At 37.4% G+C, this 19,849-nt stretch overlaps 1 protein-coding gene across 1 annotated transcript; it reads right to left on the bottom strand.

Annotated features, from left to right (window-relative positions):
* Positions 1 to 9,823: 9,823 nt before the first annotated feature.
* Positions 9,824 to 10,716, bottom strand: CLV3 (CLAVATA3). Its single transcript, XM_078958392.1, has 3 exons — positions 10,562 to 10,716; positions 10,374 to 10,441; positions 9,824 to 10,181 (listed from the first exon to the last, which is right to left on the bottom strand). Exons 1-3 carry the CDS (start codon positions 10,635 to 10,637, stop codon positions 10,026 to 10,028), a joined length of 300 nt encoding a protein of 99 aa, XP_078814518.1. The 5' UTR covers positions 10,638 to 10,716; the 3' UTR covers positions 9,824 to 10,025.
* Positions 10,717 to 19,849: the final 9,133 nt, after the last annotated feature.

Below are 19,849 nucleotides of genomic sequence, written 5' to 3'. Positions count from 1 at the left end.
TAGTTGAGACCATACCATAGATATAAAGAGGGTAAAGATTGGAGCTCGTACATAGGAGATATGATTTTTACAGAATCATTTATATGCATGCGAGGTGCACACCTTTCCCGACGCACATTCTGACACCAAATTTGCGAATATTGCGGGTGATGTGGCCTAGCGAGAGAGTGATATGTGGTGACTCCCAGATGGAGCCACAAGACTCTCACACAATGCTCACAATTATTCGCACCATGTGCACCTCAAAGTCCCGATATTTCGACTCTATGTAATGACCTAAAAAGTCAAGTATTGTAACCATTTTTGAATTAATGAAATTAACTTCGAAAATAAAATGTACAAAAGTCTCTATTGGGTTACCTACTATGCTAGATATTGTGTCAAGGTTTACTGAAATACTAAGAACACAAAAATCCGAGTTATAACGAAAAAGTTATGACCATTCTAAGATTTCCGACAAAACCGGCAACACCGATTAACGAAAAACGCGAATTTTCAATGCAATAGTTTTTAGCTTTAAGTATTCAAATGAAAGTTGTAGATATCATTAAACCGTGAGCATACATAAAAAGAACGTCCAAATCTGACTTCGTATGAGGAAGATGTGATTTTTCCAAGATCCGGATATAGCAGTAGACAACTAATAACTCGAAATAGAGATCGAAAGACTTTTGACCGAAACAACCTAAATAAGAATCGAAGGTCTCAACCAAAGTAGCAAAAGGGTAAAAAGTCTGACGAATATGGTCATCGGATGAAGGAGTTATGAAATTTAAACGGACTTTTCCAGGTCCGGCCTGTTAAAAATAAATAATTAAAAATAAAATCGAAATTAGCCGACGAAGTCTAAACGAGAGTTGTAGAGTATATTCTCACCTACGCGTGCATATAAAGAACATCGAAAACGATGCTCGTACGTGAAAGTTACGGATTTTACAAGTTCGAGACCCGAAATTCGAGGCTGTCAGGCTTGCCACGACGTGGCACAGTTGGCCGCGACGTGGAAACGTGACTGATGGCGTCTTGTCAACGGAAGAGGATAGGATTGCTCCCCACGATGTGGCCATTCTTTGCCACGACGTGGCACCCAAAATCGACCCCTATAAATAGAACTCTTGGGGTGCCGGGTTTAAGTGCTCCATTCTTCTATCTCTCGTGCCAAAACTCTGCGGTTAAGCTCCCGAAGCCCTGGTTTTCATACTCAAGTTCTGAAGGAAGGTTCTACACTCCCGTGACTCCCAAGATTCCCGATAATCCTCAGAAAAATCAACTTTTCCAAGTCGAAGTTCTGCTCGATTTTCATCTCGCTTTCTCCAATCTATAAAGTGAGTTCATACCCCTATAAACTACACTTTCAAATGTTTTATCAATGCTTTTTATACACTTTTAAGGGGGGGGGGGGGGGGGGGAATACAAGTAAACACACGGTTATTATCGTATGTAACATAAAGTTTCACTATATACTCTTTTTATCAAGTAAATCATATGTGATTCATAACTACTACATGGGAACTTTCGTATGCAATATATATTCTCGATAACATTTGGTCTTTTGGAAATAAAACATGTTATATATATACATGAATCAAACACTTTATTTATACTTTAAGTATATGTGATCATTTATGTGACTATAAATACTATACCTTATATAACAAGTGAGTATTACACTAGGGTTTACTATACGAACGAAACACATTTAGAAAAACTATAATAGGTATAGTTTACGAGGAAATCATGACATTTACATACTAGAAACACTATATCAAAGAGATATTTTCATACACAAGAACAAATGGACAATTTCGTACGTAAATCTGTTTTATATTAAGTTTTGTGAGACATTTCACATACTTTCGAATATACATTTTAAGTTCTGTATTATATACCAAAATCCCTTATAGGGGGAGTGTGACACTTGTGTATACATCTATATGGGATTGCCAATCTCGCACCTAAGTTGTTAGCTACAGCTAGGCTGTCAGGCCTGGTGTGACAAATGTCATAACTTTCCAACGCTTGAAGAACGTTGTTATAGGCATCCTGGTCAAATAGTATGGTTATAAGACTCACATGGAGTATTCAAAACATATTGATTTATGGGGTTTTTTTTTTCAAATGCCTTAACGATTTATACATAAACCTACTATCTTAGGCACGAAAAGCACTATTGCATTACAACTTTGGAACAATTAAACTATCATCTACTATAGTAGAAAATCTGGGATTTTCTAAGAACATTTAAACATGTACAAACCATTTTCATTCTATTTCATACAAACATTGTCACTAAATACTTATGAACTCACCAGCTTAAATGTTGACCTACTCTTTCAAAACCACTTGTATTTCTCAGGGATTCAGTAATACAGGCAAACTACAGTTTTTGAAGAAGGGACACTGCGACGTTAGTTTGATTTCATTTTGACATAATATTGTAATTTCTTTTGAAACAAGTACTTTTCTACAATGTGAACTTTCAAATTATATATATATATATGTATATATATATGATGGTTGTGTTACTTTCTTTACTATGTATTCAACTGTTTTGATACTACATGAAGTCATCCGCCCTCGAACGATTCCGCCGTTCTGGTTTGGGGGTGTGACAGTAGAGTGCCGAAGGAAGTCGTCACCTGGCCGATGAAAGCTTTATTTTACTTTATTGTCATTTAATTTATGTTTAGGGAGTGTTTGGAGGTCGAGTGATGTAACTCCTCTTTTTTTTTTATTTTTTTATTTATCAAATTATGAATAAAAGAAGCAATTGTATTATATTTTCGTGTACTGTTCAATATACTTGTCTTTAGATCCAACATCTTTAAACGTCGCACAGCTCAGCATTTCCGTCGCCAGCCGATGATGTGACAGTACTCGTTTAAATGTCCCATGTAAGTATCTCAAATATATCCGAAACATTGAGAATACTTCCAATTCATTTAGCCTTTAATCTATATTAAAATACTTATTTCTAGATAACACATTTACTTATACACTCCAATTCACCCTAAGAGATCATTCATAAGTTTTTCTTTTCATCTTTACTTTGTTACACTCCAATTCACCCTAAGAGATCATTCATAAGTTTTTCTTTTCATCTTTACTTTGTTTGGATGATCGAAAATTTTAATCGAAAATACTACGATGGTCTCCGATTTGAGAACCACCCAAACGACACCAATGTCCAATAATAATAACCGCTATGGTCTTCGACTTGGGAACCATCCCAAATAATTGAAAAAGTCTAATGTAAAAGCACACATCATTATAACGTATTTAGTAAAACTTATTTTAATATTATTAAATAAAATACTTTATTTAATTTGTTGATCGTTAAAATAACAAAATAAAATGATTTATTATTTGTTTTAGTTGATAAATAATAAAATATATCATATATCATCTAATTTTATTATATACTATTGATCTTTATGACTTTTAATTTGTTAGTCCATAGACTCACACATAATCAACATTTAATACCACAAATTCTAATACAAAGTAAACTAAAGAAAATAATTTAATAGCATGTGGTGCGCATATAGCACGGTATACGGTAAACACTGCATTGACCCTCGAAACAAAAGTGCGGTATGTATAGAGTGTGTTACAACTTTACCGTATGGGAAAAAACAGTCACTCCTTCAAATGTTGTACTTCATGCATAAAAATGTGTATTATGGTGTGTGTGGTATGGTGTGGTATGACACCCACCAGTTTTGTGGGGTGTGGTAAAAAATAATATGACAGTAAAAAAGTATCGTGAGTGTGGTTTGATACCCACCAACCTAAAGACATTGCTTATGAAATATGGTGTCTTCATTACAAAATGATACCAAGATGTATCTATTAGAAATTCGGGGTAATAAAAGCACTTGAATATTCTGAGAATTGTGATTCCGCTTTCAAATCAAAGTATTTGGGTGGTACTCCCTAATATTTGATTAGATAAGACTCGGAAGAAAAAAAGAATAGAGAATGAAATGTATGAATTTCGTGAGTACCAGAACACTGACTAAAAATTGGTTAAAAACTTTCTTTGTCATAAATCTGGTTTTTCTGTAATGATTAATGCACAGCAAAAGCAAAAACAGGTTAAATATTCAAAATTTGGATTTTCTAATGCATTTTTAATACAACAATATAACTCAAATAAAAAATTTCCAGACCCCAGTTAGGGGCTCTGCCCCTTGAACCCCATCAGGGGCTGCCGTCCCATGGACCCCGCTCACAGCGGCTCTGCCCCCGGACCCTCGTTTGTTCAGGGTTTCGTCCCTAAATGACAGTCAATTTTTAATGTTGAAAAAACTTAAACAAGTGTGCATTCCGTACATTCCTTACTTGTTTAATATTAAACAAGATTTATTTTCAGTCAATAAATCAACCCATTACACTTAAATACAATTAATAAAACAAATCACTAACAATTTAACACCCATAGTTATACATAAATAAAGCGAGTGACATCTATTCCTTCATCACAACACACTAATGAAATGCATTAAACCGTCATCAATATGTCTATCATATATGCAAGGATACACGTTTAAAATTCCAATGTAAGTATCTGAAATATATCCAAACATAGGGAATACTTCCAAGTCATTTAGCCTTTAATTTGTATTATAATACTCATTTCTAGATAGCATATTTATTTATACACTTCAACTCAATCATTCATAATTTCTTCTTTTAATCATTACTTTGTTTAGATTTTTTTTTGAACCGGCAAATATTATAAGGGACGACCGCCTAGCAAGGTACTAGGCGGGCCCAAAAAAGAGAGGAATTACAATTGGTTTTGGATTACAAACATTTCAACGGGAAAGTACACCAATCAGCCCAACTATACTGACAATTGATTCTCCTGTGTCTAAGCCAAACGAGGACAAGAGACTTAACATTATCTATAATCTGGAAGGGGGTAGATCGAATGCTCCTAAACACCCAGTCACATCTCTTTTTCCATAGTACCCATATGGCACCATAACAAACACCAATTAGATTGTTTCTCCTTCTCTGACATCTCCCCCAAGTTTTTACAAATCTAATGAGTTTTCCGATGGTTTGAAATTCTGGATTCGGAATATTGCACCATTTAAACATCAGGTACCATATTGTGCTCGCCGTTGGGCAACGAAACAGAACGTGCTCCGAATCTTCATCCTCGAGATGGCATTGGGAGCATGTTGAGTGAAATATTGTGACTCCTCTCTTCTTTAACGACACATTTGTTGGGATACGTCCTAGATTAGCTTTCCAAATAAAAGTATTGACCTTTAAGGGAATATCATGGATCCAAGGGATGATTGCTTCGTTGTTCGCCGATTCTATATTATCGATCTTGAGTCTAATCACCTTGTAAAATTTCTCGATTTTTATAAAAACATAATTCACTTAAAATTCATAAAACAACCATGTTTGAAATTTAATCCAAGTAATACAAAATCCCAAGATCTCAAAATCATAAAATCCCATGCGTGTGTACTGATCAAGCCGGCGCCTTCCCACGGTCATCACTAGTACCTGAAACAAATAACACCAAACACTGTAAGCACAATACTTAGTGAGTTCCCCAAAATACCACATATAACACATATTAGCCACTCGAGGCTATAACTCTGTGGGTCTGTGCACCCAAACTCTGTGAACCCTCAGGTTCTAACTCTGTAAACATGCACAACATAAATCACATAGAATAATGCAGCGCAACACATAACACATATATAGCATACAAACACTGTATCACATAACTCTATTTACCTACTCAAGGTAAAGTATAGTGAGAAGACTCACCTCGCATATCTCGGTAACTCGCAAGTCCCTGAAATCACTCGTGCTCGATCTCCCGATCTATAGTCCTCCTATAACACAATACGTCTCCAAATAACACTTCACAACTAAGGTTGACTATCCCTTAACAAGTCAACATAGGTTAACACTAGTCAATGGTCGACGGTCAACTTTGACCGGACTCGGCGAGTGCACTATAGCGACTCGGCGAGTCTATGCGCATACACTAATTTCCCTGGGATCCTCACTTGACACGACGATTATTCTCCTAACTCGACGAGTTCCACCTGGCATGAGTTGCGGGGCCTCCACGACTCAACTCGCCGAGTCTCAAGAACAACTCGGCGAGTTCCAGCTTGACTCAGTCCACCTGTCAACCTACTCTGACTCTCCCTGACTCACTGAGTCAATCCCTTAACTCGGCAAGACCACTCGCTGAGTGGTGCTGGGCAATCTTCATGCTACTCGCCGAGTCTGTTCTTCAGACTCGGCGAGTCCATGACATGCATCAACTTAAACTCACTCCTAAGGTCAGATCTGTTCCATACATTCATAGATCTGGCCTCCCCAAGCATGATAATCACGTAAAGTCGAAACCTTGGGGCTCAAACAACAACTATTTGCTCATAAATGATGTTTAGCCCCATATCTCATAACTCTAGGCCAATACTCTCATGAACCCTCATAAAGCTTAAGGAATACAGCTCTTCTGGACCTCTATGGATCTCATCTCAAGCCTTATCATGGATATGGACGAAATGGACATCAAATCTAACCAACAAAGGGATCAAGAAACCCTAAACCCCCATGTTCATCATAAAAACCGAAAAAGGAAGCCAAGATATACCTCCAAGATGATGCTCTGAGATCCAAAATCGAAGAATGTCCACTTCCCTTGCCTTCTCTTAGCTAGAATCTCCTTTGCCTTGCCAAACCAAGCTTCAAAGGTCAATAATGGCCTCTTTTCTCTCCCAAAACGCTCAAATCTCTTTAGGGTTTCTCTCTAGGGGGTGGTGGCCGCAAATGACGGCCATTAGGGTTTCATTAAACAGCGTTGACTCGCTGAGTCCAGACGCGAACCCGCATCCAAAATCGCGAGCCTACTCGTCGAGTTTGAGCTCCAACTCGCCGAGTCCACTCATAATTCTCCAAAACTACACTAATAATAAATACATGGAAATTCCGGGCTGTTACACACCTCTACGTGAAACATACCATCCTCCGATAAGGGACAGTTCCATGTATCAGGTTTTGGGGTTGGCTGGTGTTCTCTAATGACATCATATAACATCCTAAGACTATGAATTTGTTTAGCATATGCAGGGGTTTTTCTCCATTCCCAAGTGTGGCCCTCTGCTTGTACTCTTTGACTAACCTTGCAAGTCTTATGCCTTTCAAGTTGATAAAGTTCTAGGGATTTGTTTTTTAATGACTCACTGATGATTGAAAAATTCAATCATAAATACTATGAAGGTCTCCGATTTGAGAACCACCTAGAGGACACCAATGACCAATAATAAGAACCATTATCGTCTCTAATTTGGGAACCATCCCAAATTCAATCATAAATACTTAGGGATGTCAAAAAGTCCCATAAGACCCCGTTTTCGTGGGGGTCCCATCCCGTTTGGGGGAATTTTTTAAAAAAAATCGGAGGTGGGGACTGGGGCGGGGCAATGTTAACCCTCGTTTTAATTTCGGGGGTGGGTGCGGGGGTAGGTAATCCCGTCCTGAAACCCCCATGGGGACCCCATTAATAAATTACACATATATTTGCATATATAAATATAATAAATAATAACATGATTTTGAGCTTCCAAAATTCATCAAAAAAACATGTTTTTAAGTTGTCAGTATAATGTTTTTAAGATGCCATAACTTTTTTTATTTTTAACATGTAAATTCTGCTATAAATTATTATTTGTTACCTAAAAAATAGTTTCTTTTAGCCTAAATAACAACTTCTTTTAACCCCAAAAAAAGCAACCCAAAATCATTCGGGGACGGGGTAACAGAGGTGAGAGCAGGGGTAATAAAGGGGAGTCGGGGGCGGGGACGGAGAAACGTGGAAATTTCGGGGGTGGGGGTAGGGGATGCATTCCCCGTCCCGTTTGCCCCCGTTTAACATCCCTATAAATATTATTAGGCGTTTGCATGGTGACTTAAATTTATCATATATTTATATATTATATACAAATTTGTAGGAAATGTGCACTCATTATTTTGGCATGGGTGGCGTTGAAAGGGGGGGGGGGGGGGGGGGGGGAGTGGGCAGACGTACATGACCCAATTTCTTATTATATATTTTTATTTAAAAATAACAATTTATAATAACGACAATGACTCTTTTTTTCTTATTCGTTCTGGGCCTTTAAGGATATTTAATTTCTTAGAACCGACCTTGTATTTTCGAAAAATTAACGATTTGCTCATACGACCTATTGAATATATCAATAAAGGCTAAAATGAAAATTTTTGGTGGTTTCTTAGGATTTTCTATTAAAAAAATTAAACTGTCTCTAATTAATCGATTATAAAGAGATTTTTTTAGAAAATTTCCAAAATAAAACGCCTATAGAATTGATTAGGGCTGTAAACGAACCAAACGAACATGAACAAGGTTTTGTTCATGTTCGTTCGTTTAAGTTAGCCGAACAACAAACGAACACGAACGGATAAACAAACGAGATTTTCTTTTTCATGTTCGTTCATTTAATAAATTACTTTGTTCACATTCGTTCATTTATGTTCGTGAACATGCTAAACGAACGAACATAAACGAACAAACATAAACGAACAAAAATAAAAAAAACACAATTGAACATATATGAACATAAACGAAGATATAATATAATATAATAAAAAATAATTGAATATAGATGAATATAAATAAACTTAAACGAACGAACATAAACGAACGTAAACGAACATCATAAACGAACGTTTACGAACATAAATCAACGAACGAGACCATTGTTCATGTTCGTTCATTTAACTAAACGAACGATAATTTTTGTTCATATACGTTCATTTATTAAATAAACAAATATAAACGAACTTCCCGCCGAACAATTCACGAACAGTTCACCGAACTTTTAGTTCGCTTACAGAATTGATGATAGTATAAAGCATCCTTGCTTTAATAGAAAAATTACAAAGATGTACAAACAAGGTCCCTTTCTAATAAGAAAATTACATGATTTGTCCCTGTGTTCCACAAAGCTAAAAAAAGGTCATTGTCTAATATAAAATTTACAAAAATGGTCCTTATTACATATATAACGTCGGAATTATTATTATTATTATTATTTTTTGAACTTTTAATTATTATTCTGTAAATTTTGAATGCTAAACTATGTTTTTTCAGTAAATATTTATTAAAAGAACAATAGCTAACCAAAACTTTTTTGTAAATGTTATTTTTCTACAATAGTAAATTGTAAATGTTGCACTCAGCAAAACACTAACGAATTTTTTTTAGAAATCATTTAAATAATTATTGGCTCAGTACTTTTAGAAAACCAAAAACCAAAAAATCAATTTGATTAAATACTAAAATAAAAAGCAAAAACATAGAGTGAAATCCGTTTTTGGGATACGTACCTAAAATTTTAGTTCGGATTTAATTTTAAGCGAAAGTCAAGTAGAAAAAAACGTCCTCACCCTTACTAAACTTATGGAATCAGACCGCCACTTAACTCGAAAATGGAAAATTAGGACAATGTCTATAACAATTTAAAAGTACCATGTTCATGGTTTTACATCTTCCATTTATAACCAGGACTCAAATCAAAATATTATGACGCTTGGTTCTAATTAAACTATTGCCGATTTAACCTTTAAAAGTTAAAAACACAACCATTAGTTGCCCCTTTTATATCCAATATTCAAATGATTCTTTAACCTAATTGTTGCATTTTTAAAGACTAATTAATGTTTACACTATTTGAGTTCCTTATATCTTCCAGACCTCTTGTTTTCTTCTGAACATATATTACTTCATACCATAAACAAACTTACAAAACCTTAAACATTACAACTCCCACAAGATACTGCTATATATACATACTTCACATGATCAAAACCACAAAACAAAACAAAAAATAAAAGTCAACCAAAAACTTCATCCATCCGCCTATCGTCATTGCATGTATATATTATACTATATCTGCAACGTAACAGCCAAAAAAGATGGTCTCAACTCTTAAGTAATAAGACATCATTTTGGCTTAAGGAGTTCGTGGCTTCTTTGGGTCAGCACCATGATGGTGAAGAGGGTCCGGACCTAACGGAGCTGCCCTTAGTTCCCAACCCTCCTCTTCCTCTTTCTTCCCCTGAATCTTGAAAATTGCTTCCTTTGCTTGCAAATCATTCACCACCAATAACTACACACACAAATATACATGTATTCACAATGGTGAGCCAAGATTTGCTTTTTTTTGAATATTTGTATACTATCCATGCATGTTTACATATATTTATGCATGAACAATATATATATATATATATATATATATATATATATATATATATATATATATATATATATATATATATATATATATATATATATATACCTTCCTGTTGTTGAATTTTTTCAATGCAGCGACAGAGGAGAAGGTCGTTTCTGCACCATTAAGGCCATCTGCATACAAAGAGAAGAACGCCCTTTGGTTTAAAGCATTTTCAGAGTTAAAAAAATGGATGATGATGATGATGAGAGAGAGAGAGAGAGAGAGAGAGAGAGAGAGAGAGAGAGAGAGACCGTAGAGTTGAAGGAGAAGAATCAAGCCAAGCAGCAAAACGAAGGATAGGGAAAGAGATTTGAGTGCAAAAGCCATAAGATTTGGGTGTGTAAACTACAAGTATGGAAGAGAGCGATTGTTTGTTTTGTTTGCTTTGAGGAAGAGAGAGTGACAGGTGAGGTGAAGTGAGGTGAGTGTCGTAGGAGAGGGGATATTGGATATTTATAAGGGCTATGAGTATGACTAACCTACACAAGAAATCATTGCATCAGCAGCCACCTTGGAAATTCTTTATTTATTAACCTTTTTCGGCCATAACTTGCAAAAATAATTTCATAGCAATTAATTAAAGGGATGACACAAAAAAAAAAAATCAAAATTTATTATAATACAATATAAACATTTTTATGATCTTGATCATAGCATGAGCATTTATTTCGTGGGAAAGGATTTGTGAAATTGCATGGAATACCTAAATATACTATATACCATAACTTTGTAAAGCCAATCTACATATTTCTCCAATGATTTCTCAATGAAATTCTCTACAAATTGCTTAGTTTGCACGAAGACCGTTCTTCCCAATATTTTCGCAAATAATATATTTCTTGAACAATGAAATTGCATAGATAACAAAAAAAAAAACAAGTCTTTATTATTATTTTTTTCTCAAACACTGCATTTTTCTTCCCTTTTTGGATGCGTTTTGCAAACACAGAAAAAGTTTTGCATAGTGGTTTTAACAATATTTACAAATTGTGTGTTGATTATTTTCATTTTGGACCGATACGGTTCATAGCGACGTCAACACCAACTTGGTGCGCTTGGTGTCGTCGTTAATGCCAATGTCTCAACTAAATTAAGAGGTCACCAGTATTTGGTTTTCAGCGCTAATGCTCAAAATCCATGTGTTTTAGTCTTAGTTAATCAGTCCATAAGATCGATCCAACGATATTGATTCATACTCATCAACACAATACCGTCGACTAGTTGTTGGCCACTAATGCTCACGAAAATAAAAAGCATGAATATTTCCCACCAGATATTTTGTAACAATCCAATTTTCACGTCTAAAAATTTTGTTTTTAAAACATTACTTTAGAAAACGTTGATAAATAAAAACATTGTCGATCAAACTACATCACAACATAAACCATGTTCAAAAGTCAAGTCATACAACCAATCGAAATATCAGAGTATAAATCCCAGAGAAATCTAATAGATGCGGAAACCAGTGTGTGTGCATGATGTGCCGCTACCGTGCTAACTCCTTCCCCTTCGATGAAGAGGTACCTGAAACCAAAACTGTAAACTGTAAGCACAAAGCTTAGTGAGTTCCTCCATCGTACCACATACCATACAATACATAACATACAGACTGCCAGGCTATTCTGGGGTGCCTGACTACCCGGTACGGCCATTCTGGGGTGCCGACTACCCGTGCGGCCATTCTGGGGTGCCGTCCTACCCGTGTCAAGCCATTCTGGGGTGCTGACCTACCCATGTTGAGCTATTATGGGGTGCTGACTACCCTTCGGTCCTAACAACCGAACCTCGGGGACTATTTCACCCCCTACTACTACCATCACATATATCATAACACAAACATAATATCAGACATATATGGGGTGTCTGATTACCCTTCGGTCCTAACAACCGAACTCTACTACTATCACATACAACATATCATGCCAACACATAACATATAAGGTAGTAGCAAACCTAGATAATATCACAAAGACAATCATCTAACATACAACTCCTACTGGTGGGTCGGCATTGTGGCCTTAGACCCACCGTTACTGGAAGGTAACTCACCTCGGAGTAGCTGTTGATCTGTGTGGGAATAGTCTGACTGCTGCTGCTGTTGCTCCGGAAATCCTCCGGATGTAATTCCCACCAAACACTTAGTCAAAAACTACTAACTGTCCTTTGCGTAAAATGACCATTTTACCCCTGATCATGCCCTAAGTCAAAGTCAGAGTCAACTTCTAGTTGACCCGACTCGTCGAGTTGGCTCGCCAACTCGCCGAGTCCATGTCCAAACGACTGACCTGGATTCTGTTTCTACTCGTCGAGTTAGGCGTTGACTCGACGAGTTCTCCTTCCAAACTGATGTTCAAGTCCTTCATCCTACTCGCCGAGTTGTATGAACAACTCGTCGAGTTCATCTTCATCCGATGAACAAGTTATACTGTGACTCGCCGAGTTGTATGAACAACTCGCCGAGTCTGATCTTGATCTAAGGAGATTGCCTTGAACTCGCCGAGTCTGGGCATCGACTCGTCGAGTTCCATTATGGGTGAGTTTTGGCTTCCAACTCACCGAGTCCACCCTGGACTCACTACACAACTCGACACAACAAAAAGGGGACAATCTCAGAGACTCGCGACTAGATTCGCCGAGTCAGATGAGCGACTCGCCGAGTCTACTCCATGCAAGAGCCATATACGTGATTTTGCTCGAATATAGTCCATTCCATTCATAGATCAGGGTTCCTAGAGCATGAATAACATGTAAAGTTTCCAACTTTACGTGTAGATATTCATCCATGAGGGTTTTAGGGTTCAAAATGCACCAAAAGAGTAGATCTAAGGTCTTCATGCAATATGGGTCCATAAAGGTAGTAGATCTGAGCTCCTGGAGCTCAACCAAGCCTAGATCTAGAGGCCAATCAACTTATTACGAAATATGATGCACATACAAGCTTGGGGAAGGGCTCAAGGAAGACTTTAATGGAGTTATAAGCATATAGATAGGGGCAAAACGAGTTTTACCTCAAGGAAATCACTGAGAGGACACTAAGATGCTTGGCTTCCTTCCCTTCCTCTTGATCTACTCCACTTCCTTCTCAAAATCTTCAAGAACACACACTAAAATGCCTCAAACTCACAAGAACAAGAACCAGGATGTATGGAGGGCTTCTGGGGGGTGAATGGGGCGGAGTTGGGGCGCAAATGGGTGTTTAAATAGGGTGCAAACCCTTGGAAATTAGGGTTTCATCAAACAGCGCAGACTCGCCGAGTCCCTAATATGGACTCGTCGAGTCGCCATCTTATCCGCACCCCAAAGTCTCGTCTCTACTCAGCGAGTCGGGCCTCCAACTCACCGAGTCCACGGCCAAAAACACAAATACTTAAGGTAAAACTCACGTACCACGAACCAGGTGCTACATATTTCATCATTGCTACTATTGATCTTTAAGTTGTCGTCATTATTTTTTGTGTCACCAGTAAAATGTCTAAAGGGTATTAACATATTTCCATTCTCAATTCTGATTATGCAAACACAACCATTTCGAATCTATTATGTTGGCGATGAAGAAGCACAATGTCAAGCATAAACCTCTCTGTTTTGGTATTCTCTTCTACTATACAAACACCATCACGACGCGACCATATGTATGTCACGACATGATGGTGGTCAGAGATGAAAGTGCATCTCATTGGATTATCACAACATGACAACATGTTGGTCACGATGTGACAACCCTTGCGTGTAAAACCTTAATTTTGGGGTTTTTGGCCCTATTTGAGGGGAGTGAGGGCTATATTGTAGTGACAAAGAACATGGTTTGGCATGCGGAATTAAAGTTTACACAATTAAACATGGTGATTTGGGTGCTAAAAGATATATTTGATCATAGTAAATGAGTACAAAAGGGATCTTGTCTAACACTTCATAAATATCTCACTCACTGATCACTATGACTACATCTCTCAAGCACACCTCTACAAGTGGTATGAACCCACCTTATACAGAGGTGTTTACATGTCTCTCTCTCTCACTCTCAAAATACCTATTAGTCATAAGGCTAATGCACCACATGCAAGTGAGTTTTACAAAAGTCAAACATTTACAAAGTTAATCATGAATAACTTTGTACCCCAACATTCTCCCCCTCAAAGTTAGGAATGAATGATCCACTTCAATTCCTCCAAAGTCGAGCAACTATGCGGTTCGAGCCTCAAAGGTGACACATGTTGAAACAAACTTCAATCTTTAATTCTTCCATGATTCTTCAATTTGGGCTCTAGGATGTGAGACTATACAATCCGAGCATCAACAAATGATCACGAGCTTCTTAAACTCCAAATTGATCACCAAAAGTTGAGCATAAAGCACACCCTAAAAATCTTCAATAAAACAAAACCCATTTCGAATACATCATTTCCGAACTTCCAATTGCATCATCCGTAGGCTTTAAAACTTCAAGATCACTTCGGTTTTCAAATCCGTGTAATATGAAAAATTCAAATTCGAATTTCTGTATAAACTTCTCCCCCTTTTTATAATCAAAATTTGATTATAAAACCTTCAAGGAAAAATAACGTGCTCTATTCGGAATTTTTTGTGTCAAAACTCTAACTTAACATGTGGCATAAACTTTGTACTTCAATCCAGAAAATCCAAAAAAATATTCAATTTTTAGCTTCGTTTGCTGATCGCATTTGACAAAATTTCTCAAAAATGGGTAGAAATTATCAATTTCAAAATTCTGCAGTGACCCATTGCGCCTAAAACAGCAAAATATGCAAAACTCTCCCCCTTTTCCAAAACTGGGTAGAAAGCGTCAATTTGCACAAACTGCAGGGGCCTGAAATGCACTTTCTTCAATTTTCAGCAAAAACAATCCTTTTTTGAATTTGGGTACGAACCGCCAAACATTCGAAACATCAGTGACTATTTTCGACAATTTTGCTCTTTGTGCCCAAATCATACGAAGAATCCCTCAAGTATACGAAGCTCCCAAAATATTTCGAATTTGGGTGAAAAGTGTCAAACATTTAAAAGTTGAGTTAATTTTCAAAGTGTCAAAACTTTGAAGGTTCAGGGGTCAAATTCGAAACATTTACTTTTGTCCAAAATCATACAATCTTTTTCAAAAATTATACAAAAGCTTTAACAATCATACCAAGGTTCTTTATCTTTTGACAAAAAATCGAAACTAGAAGAACCATATTCGAAAATTTTGTTTTTCCTTCATTCTTCGTTCATTCTAAATCACTGCAACCCCAAGTACCCATTTCGTATATATATATTTTAAAATACCATTCGAATATCAATCCCAACAAATCCTTCGTATATTCACCTATATACACCCTTCGTATGCATTCCAACACATATCAAACCCAAAAATAATCATAACGCTACGACTTCAAAAAAATTCCATTTGTCAAGACCATTCGAATCCAAACTCCATACGCTCATCAAATTCCAATATTACCCCAAATCAACAAAGCTTTTGAAATCAAGATAACAACTCACAGTTTCGACTCATAAGCCTTTTGATTCAACATTTAACCACATGATTTGCGTTCAAAATCAAAATCTCAATTTCAGTCTTCGTTATGAAAAGAAAGTCATTGATTTTCATTCATCCAAACTATCGAAACAATCTTTATGCGAACATCAGCACACATATCTGATTCTAAAGTCAAACATCGATTTTGAAATCCAAAGAATAATTGACCATTAAAACAGATTTCGATTAAAATCGTCCGACATTGTCAAGTCGTCATTATCGTAAATGAGTTCGACATTCCGACTCAATTACATCACATATATTTCGACATCGAGTCCAATACACTGATTGATGTCAAACAAACAACAATTAAGAATCAACATAAGTATCGAATATGATTTCAAGGATGAGAACGCATACGATTTTGATTTTTGAGTCAACAATATAAACACCGTCTCTGATTTATAGGAAATTAATATTCAGCCCAAACAAATGAATTAATATGGAGTGGGCTTTATGATTCATGAACAGTAATCATTAATAGAATTTGGATTCAGTTGAATGAACATTATCGAAATGTATTTGAATTAGGCTTAGAAAGAATTAATTGAACAGTGACCATTCGAAACATTTGAATTGAACGAATAAAATGAATTAAAACTTTTGATTGGGCTTGATCTTAAAAAAAATTGATGAATCACCACTGTGGTGAAAACATATTAGATTCAACGAAACAAATCGATCAAAATTCAAAAACATTACGCACAATTTAAAGAGATTAAGAGAGAGATTCGCCAAAATTGTTCAAATTGCGACAAAATTTGTCAAACCGATAATCGTTCTTCAAAAATCACCTTGATCTTGAACACCCGCTCTAATACCAATTGTAGCGATAAAGAACATGGTTTGACATGCGGAATTAAAGTTTGCACAATTGAACATGGGGATTTGGATGCTAAAAGATATATTCAATAATAGTAAATGAGTACAAAAAGGGATATAGTCTAGAACTTCATAAATATCTCACCCACTAATCTCTATGACTACATCTCTCAAGTACACCTCTACAAGTGGTATGAATCCACCTTATATAGAGGTGTTTATATGTCTCTCTCTCACTCTCAAAATACCCATTAGTCATAAGGCTAATGCACCACATGTAAGTGAGTTTTACAAAAGTCAAACATTTACAAAGTCAATCATGAATAACGTTGTACCCCAACATACAGTTTGTACACCATCAACTTCCATCACATCCCTTTACCCTCAATAAAACCCTAATCCTCAATTGTTGATTGCGAGCACTTTTTTGGTGGTTTTTAGTCTTGAAGAAGAAGAGAAGGCGTTTTGGTGCATCATTTCAGCTAGCAAGTCACTTCCTCATCATTTGGAGTTGCGTTAGGACCCTTGTAAGTCCTCAAGTTTTTTCCTTTTTAGCTCAAACATGTTGGATCTAGATTTTTGTCAACTTTTCTTGATATTTGAGGAAGTTTGACTATTGGAAATTCATAAAGTTGGAAACTTTATGAGTTTTTGTGTCTCCTTTGTGACCCCTTGTTCTAGATCTAGAGAGTTAGTGAGTTATGACTTCATGCATGAGATTATATCTCATTTTCCCTACATTTCAACATAGTTTGTGTCCAAGACATGCATGTCTAAAAGCATTGATGTAACATCCATAAAATTTCCAATAAATTTAAACTTTTCAAAAACAACCCAAATCCATTAATTATTACAAAAAGGTTTTCAGTTTGTTTATTACCACAGTATCCCAGAAACATCATTGTAAAAATAAGGAGCGGTACGATCATGCTTTCGCCTTGCCACGATCTCCTGAAGTACCTGAAACAAAACACTGAAACTGTAAGCCCAAAAGCTTGGTGAGTTACCCCCAAAATACCAACCACATATAACCATACTCATATCATATCTCAATACAGAACAATCATGCATATCGAGTCTACAGTGTGACTGGTCCGCCCGCACATGGACTTCAATCCACCTGGTCCACTCTCTGAGTCTACAGTATGACTGGTCCGCCCGCACCGGGCCTTCAGTCCACTTGGTCCACTCTCTGAGAGTACAGTATGACTGGTTCGCCCGCATCGGGCCTTCAGTCCACCTGGTCCACTCTCCGAGCCTCGGTACGTCTGGACTGCCCTCTTGGGGCCTTCAGCCTATCCGGACCGCTCGCTAGGCCTACAGTCTATCCGATCCGCCCTAGGTATGTTGGCCTACAACACAAAGCAGGACCCGCTTCAACCCAACCCCAGTCAAACAACCATGTGCACATAAAACAGTTAATCACATAACAATCCTCAACCAAACAAACTGTTCAATCAGATCATACAGCATAACAACATCCTAACCAGGATACCGACCTAATCGGTTACTAACATAACATTACCCTATATACCAGGATACTGAACTTAACCAGGTCACTAACATAATACAATCCTAATTACCAGGATGCAGATCTAGCAACTCAATAACATATCAAACAAATACCCGGATTCCCATCCAATAAAGGGCCGGCCGTGGTGTCTTAGACCCTGTTGATATAGTGGGGATACCTTACCTTGCCACTGTTGAACCTAACCACTAAAAGATAATCTCGAAGCTCTGCCCTAAACTCCAACACCTATAGCCATCAATGATCCATAAATATTCGAATTTCCATAATAACCCTGAAGGTCAAACTGGTCAAAGTCAACCTTTCTGATCGACCCTACTCATCGAGTCAACCCATTGACTCACCGAGTTCCTAAACTCAGGAAACTCTCATATCACGAGTCAACTCACCGAGTCACCACCTGAATCGTCGAGTAAAACAATCTCCGAGTCCTTATCCTGTCCGACTCACAGTGTCACCACTCAACTCATTGATCTGAGTCTTAACTAGAAGAGGTTGGGGGTTTTGCTCTATGACTCGCCGAGTCCAAGAACAGACTCGCCGGGTCCACGACAGTCTTCATCAGACTCGTCGAGTTGTTCTTCTAACTCGTCGAGTCCAAGCACATCTTCATATGACGCGTAGAGTCCACTCATGTGACTCATCGAGTCTCTTCAGTCCTTTATCCATACAGAAGCTTATCGAGCCATGTAGGGGCTCCAAACTGTAAATCCATTCTTCTAGGGTAGAACTCTCACGTAAAGTTGCAAACTTTATGTGAAAACAAAGGGCTAAAGGCCCAAATCAATCTAAGGGTAAGGTTTTAAGACAATAATGCTCACAACCATGCCAAGGGATGATGCTTTCCAACTATATAGACCAAAACAAACCTAGATCTGAAGTTGTAACCTTAGATCTAGTCCCAAAACCCGAAATGGATTCCAAACATGCTAAAAGGCCCCAAATCATCACCCAAGAATAGATCTAGAAGGGAAACGCTCAAGGTAACAACTTGTTACCTCAGAAATGTGCCCAAGATGGAGTAGATTCCAGATCTCCATGAATCCCTTGATGTTTTACACTTGATCTACAAGTCTCCTTTGCTAGAACCTCCTTCCAAAGCTTCCAAGCTCACACCAAATGCTCACACTCAATTTTAGGGTTCACTGGATCTCAAGGGAAATAAGGAGGCTAAGGGGAGGACATAAAGTCCTTTAAATAGGGTGCAAACCCTAAAATTAGGGTTTTCTCTTCCCAGCACCAACTCGTCGAGTCCAACTGCCGACTCGATGAGTTCGTCACTTAACTCCCGACGAAATCCCGCTCCGACTCGACGAGTAACCGCACCTACTCGCCGAGTCCACCCTCCTAATAGCAGTTTACACCCCTGAACTCTTGCTTCTGAACTTGGGATGTTACAAATCTCCCGAACATAAATTAGGCTTCATCCTCGAAGCCGGCTGCAGCGTACCATTTGAAAACTTATTTCTACAATGCAACCTCCCTCCTTGAACCGAACCCCGGTCTCTACAGACATTACTTATCGCATCCCTTATGAAACCACCTTTTCCTATGCCAAACCTTGCAAACTAATCTAAGCCGGCCACCAGCTTCTTTCCCCTGATAACTACACATATCAACTAAGTATCACCTGATGATACTATCATATTT

Source organism: Lactuca saligna, chromosome 5 (genome assembly GCF_052625555.1).
Source record: "Lactuca saligna cultivar CGN05327 chromosome 5, ASM5262555v1, whole genome shotgun sequence".
NCBI lineage: Eukaryota > Viridiplantae > Streptophyta > Magnoliopsida > Asterales > Asteraceae > Lactuca > Lactuca saligna.
The sequence above is the reverse complement of the archived record's forward strand: the minus strand, read 5'-3'. Positions and strand labels throughout refer to the sequence as shown.

What these genes read in the sequence shown, in the direction of transcription:
- CLV3 (XM_078958392.1), bottom strand. Translation starts at nt 10,637, where the DNA reads ATGGCTTTTGCACTCAAATCTCTTTCCCTATCCTTCGTTTTGCTGCTT. An exon ending in TCTTCTCCTTCAACTCTACG is followed by an intron (nt 10,442 to 10,561) that starts GTCTCTCTCTCT and finishes CTTTGTATGCAG; the next exon opens with ATGGCCTTAATGGTGCAGAA. An exon ending in AAAAATTCAACAACAGGAAG is followed by an intron (nt 10,182 to 10,373) that starts GTATATATATAT and finishes TTGTGTGTGTAG; the next exon opens with TTATTGGTGGTGAATGATTT.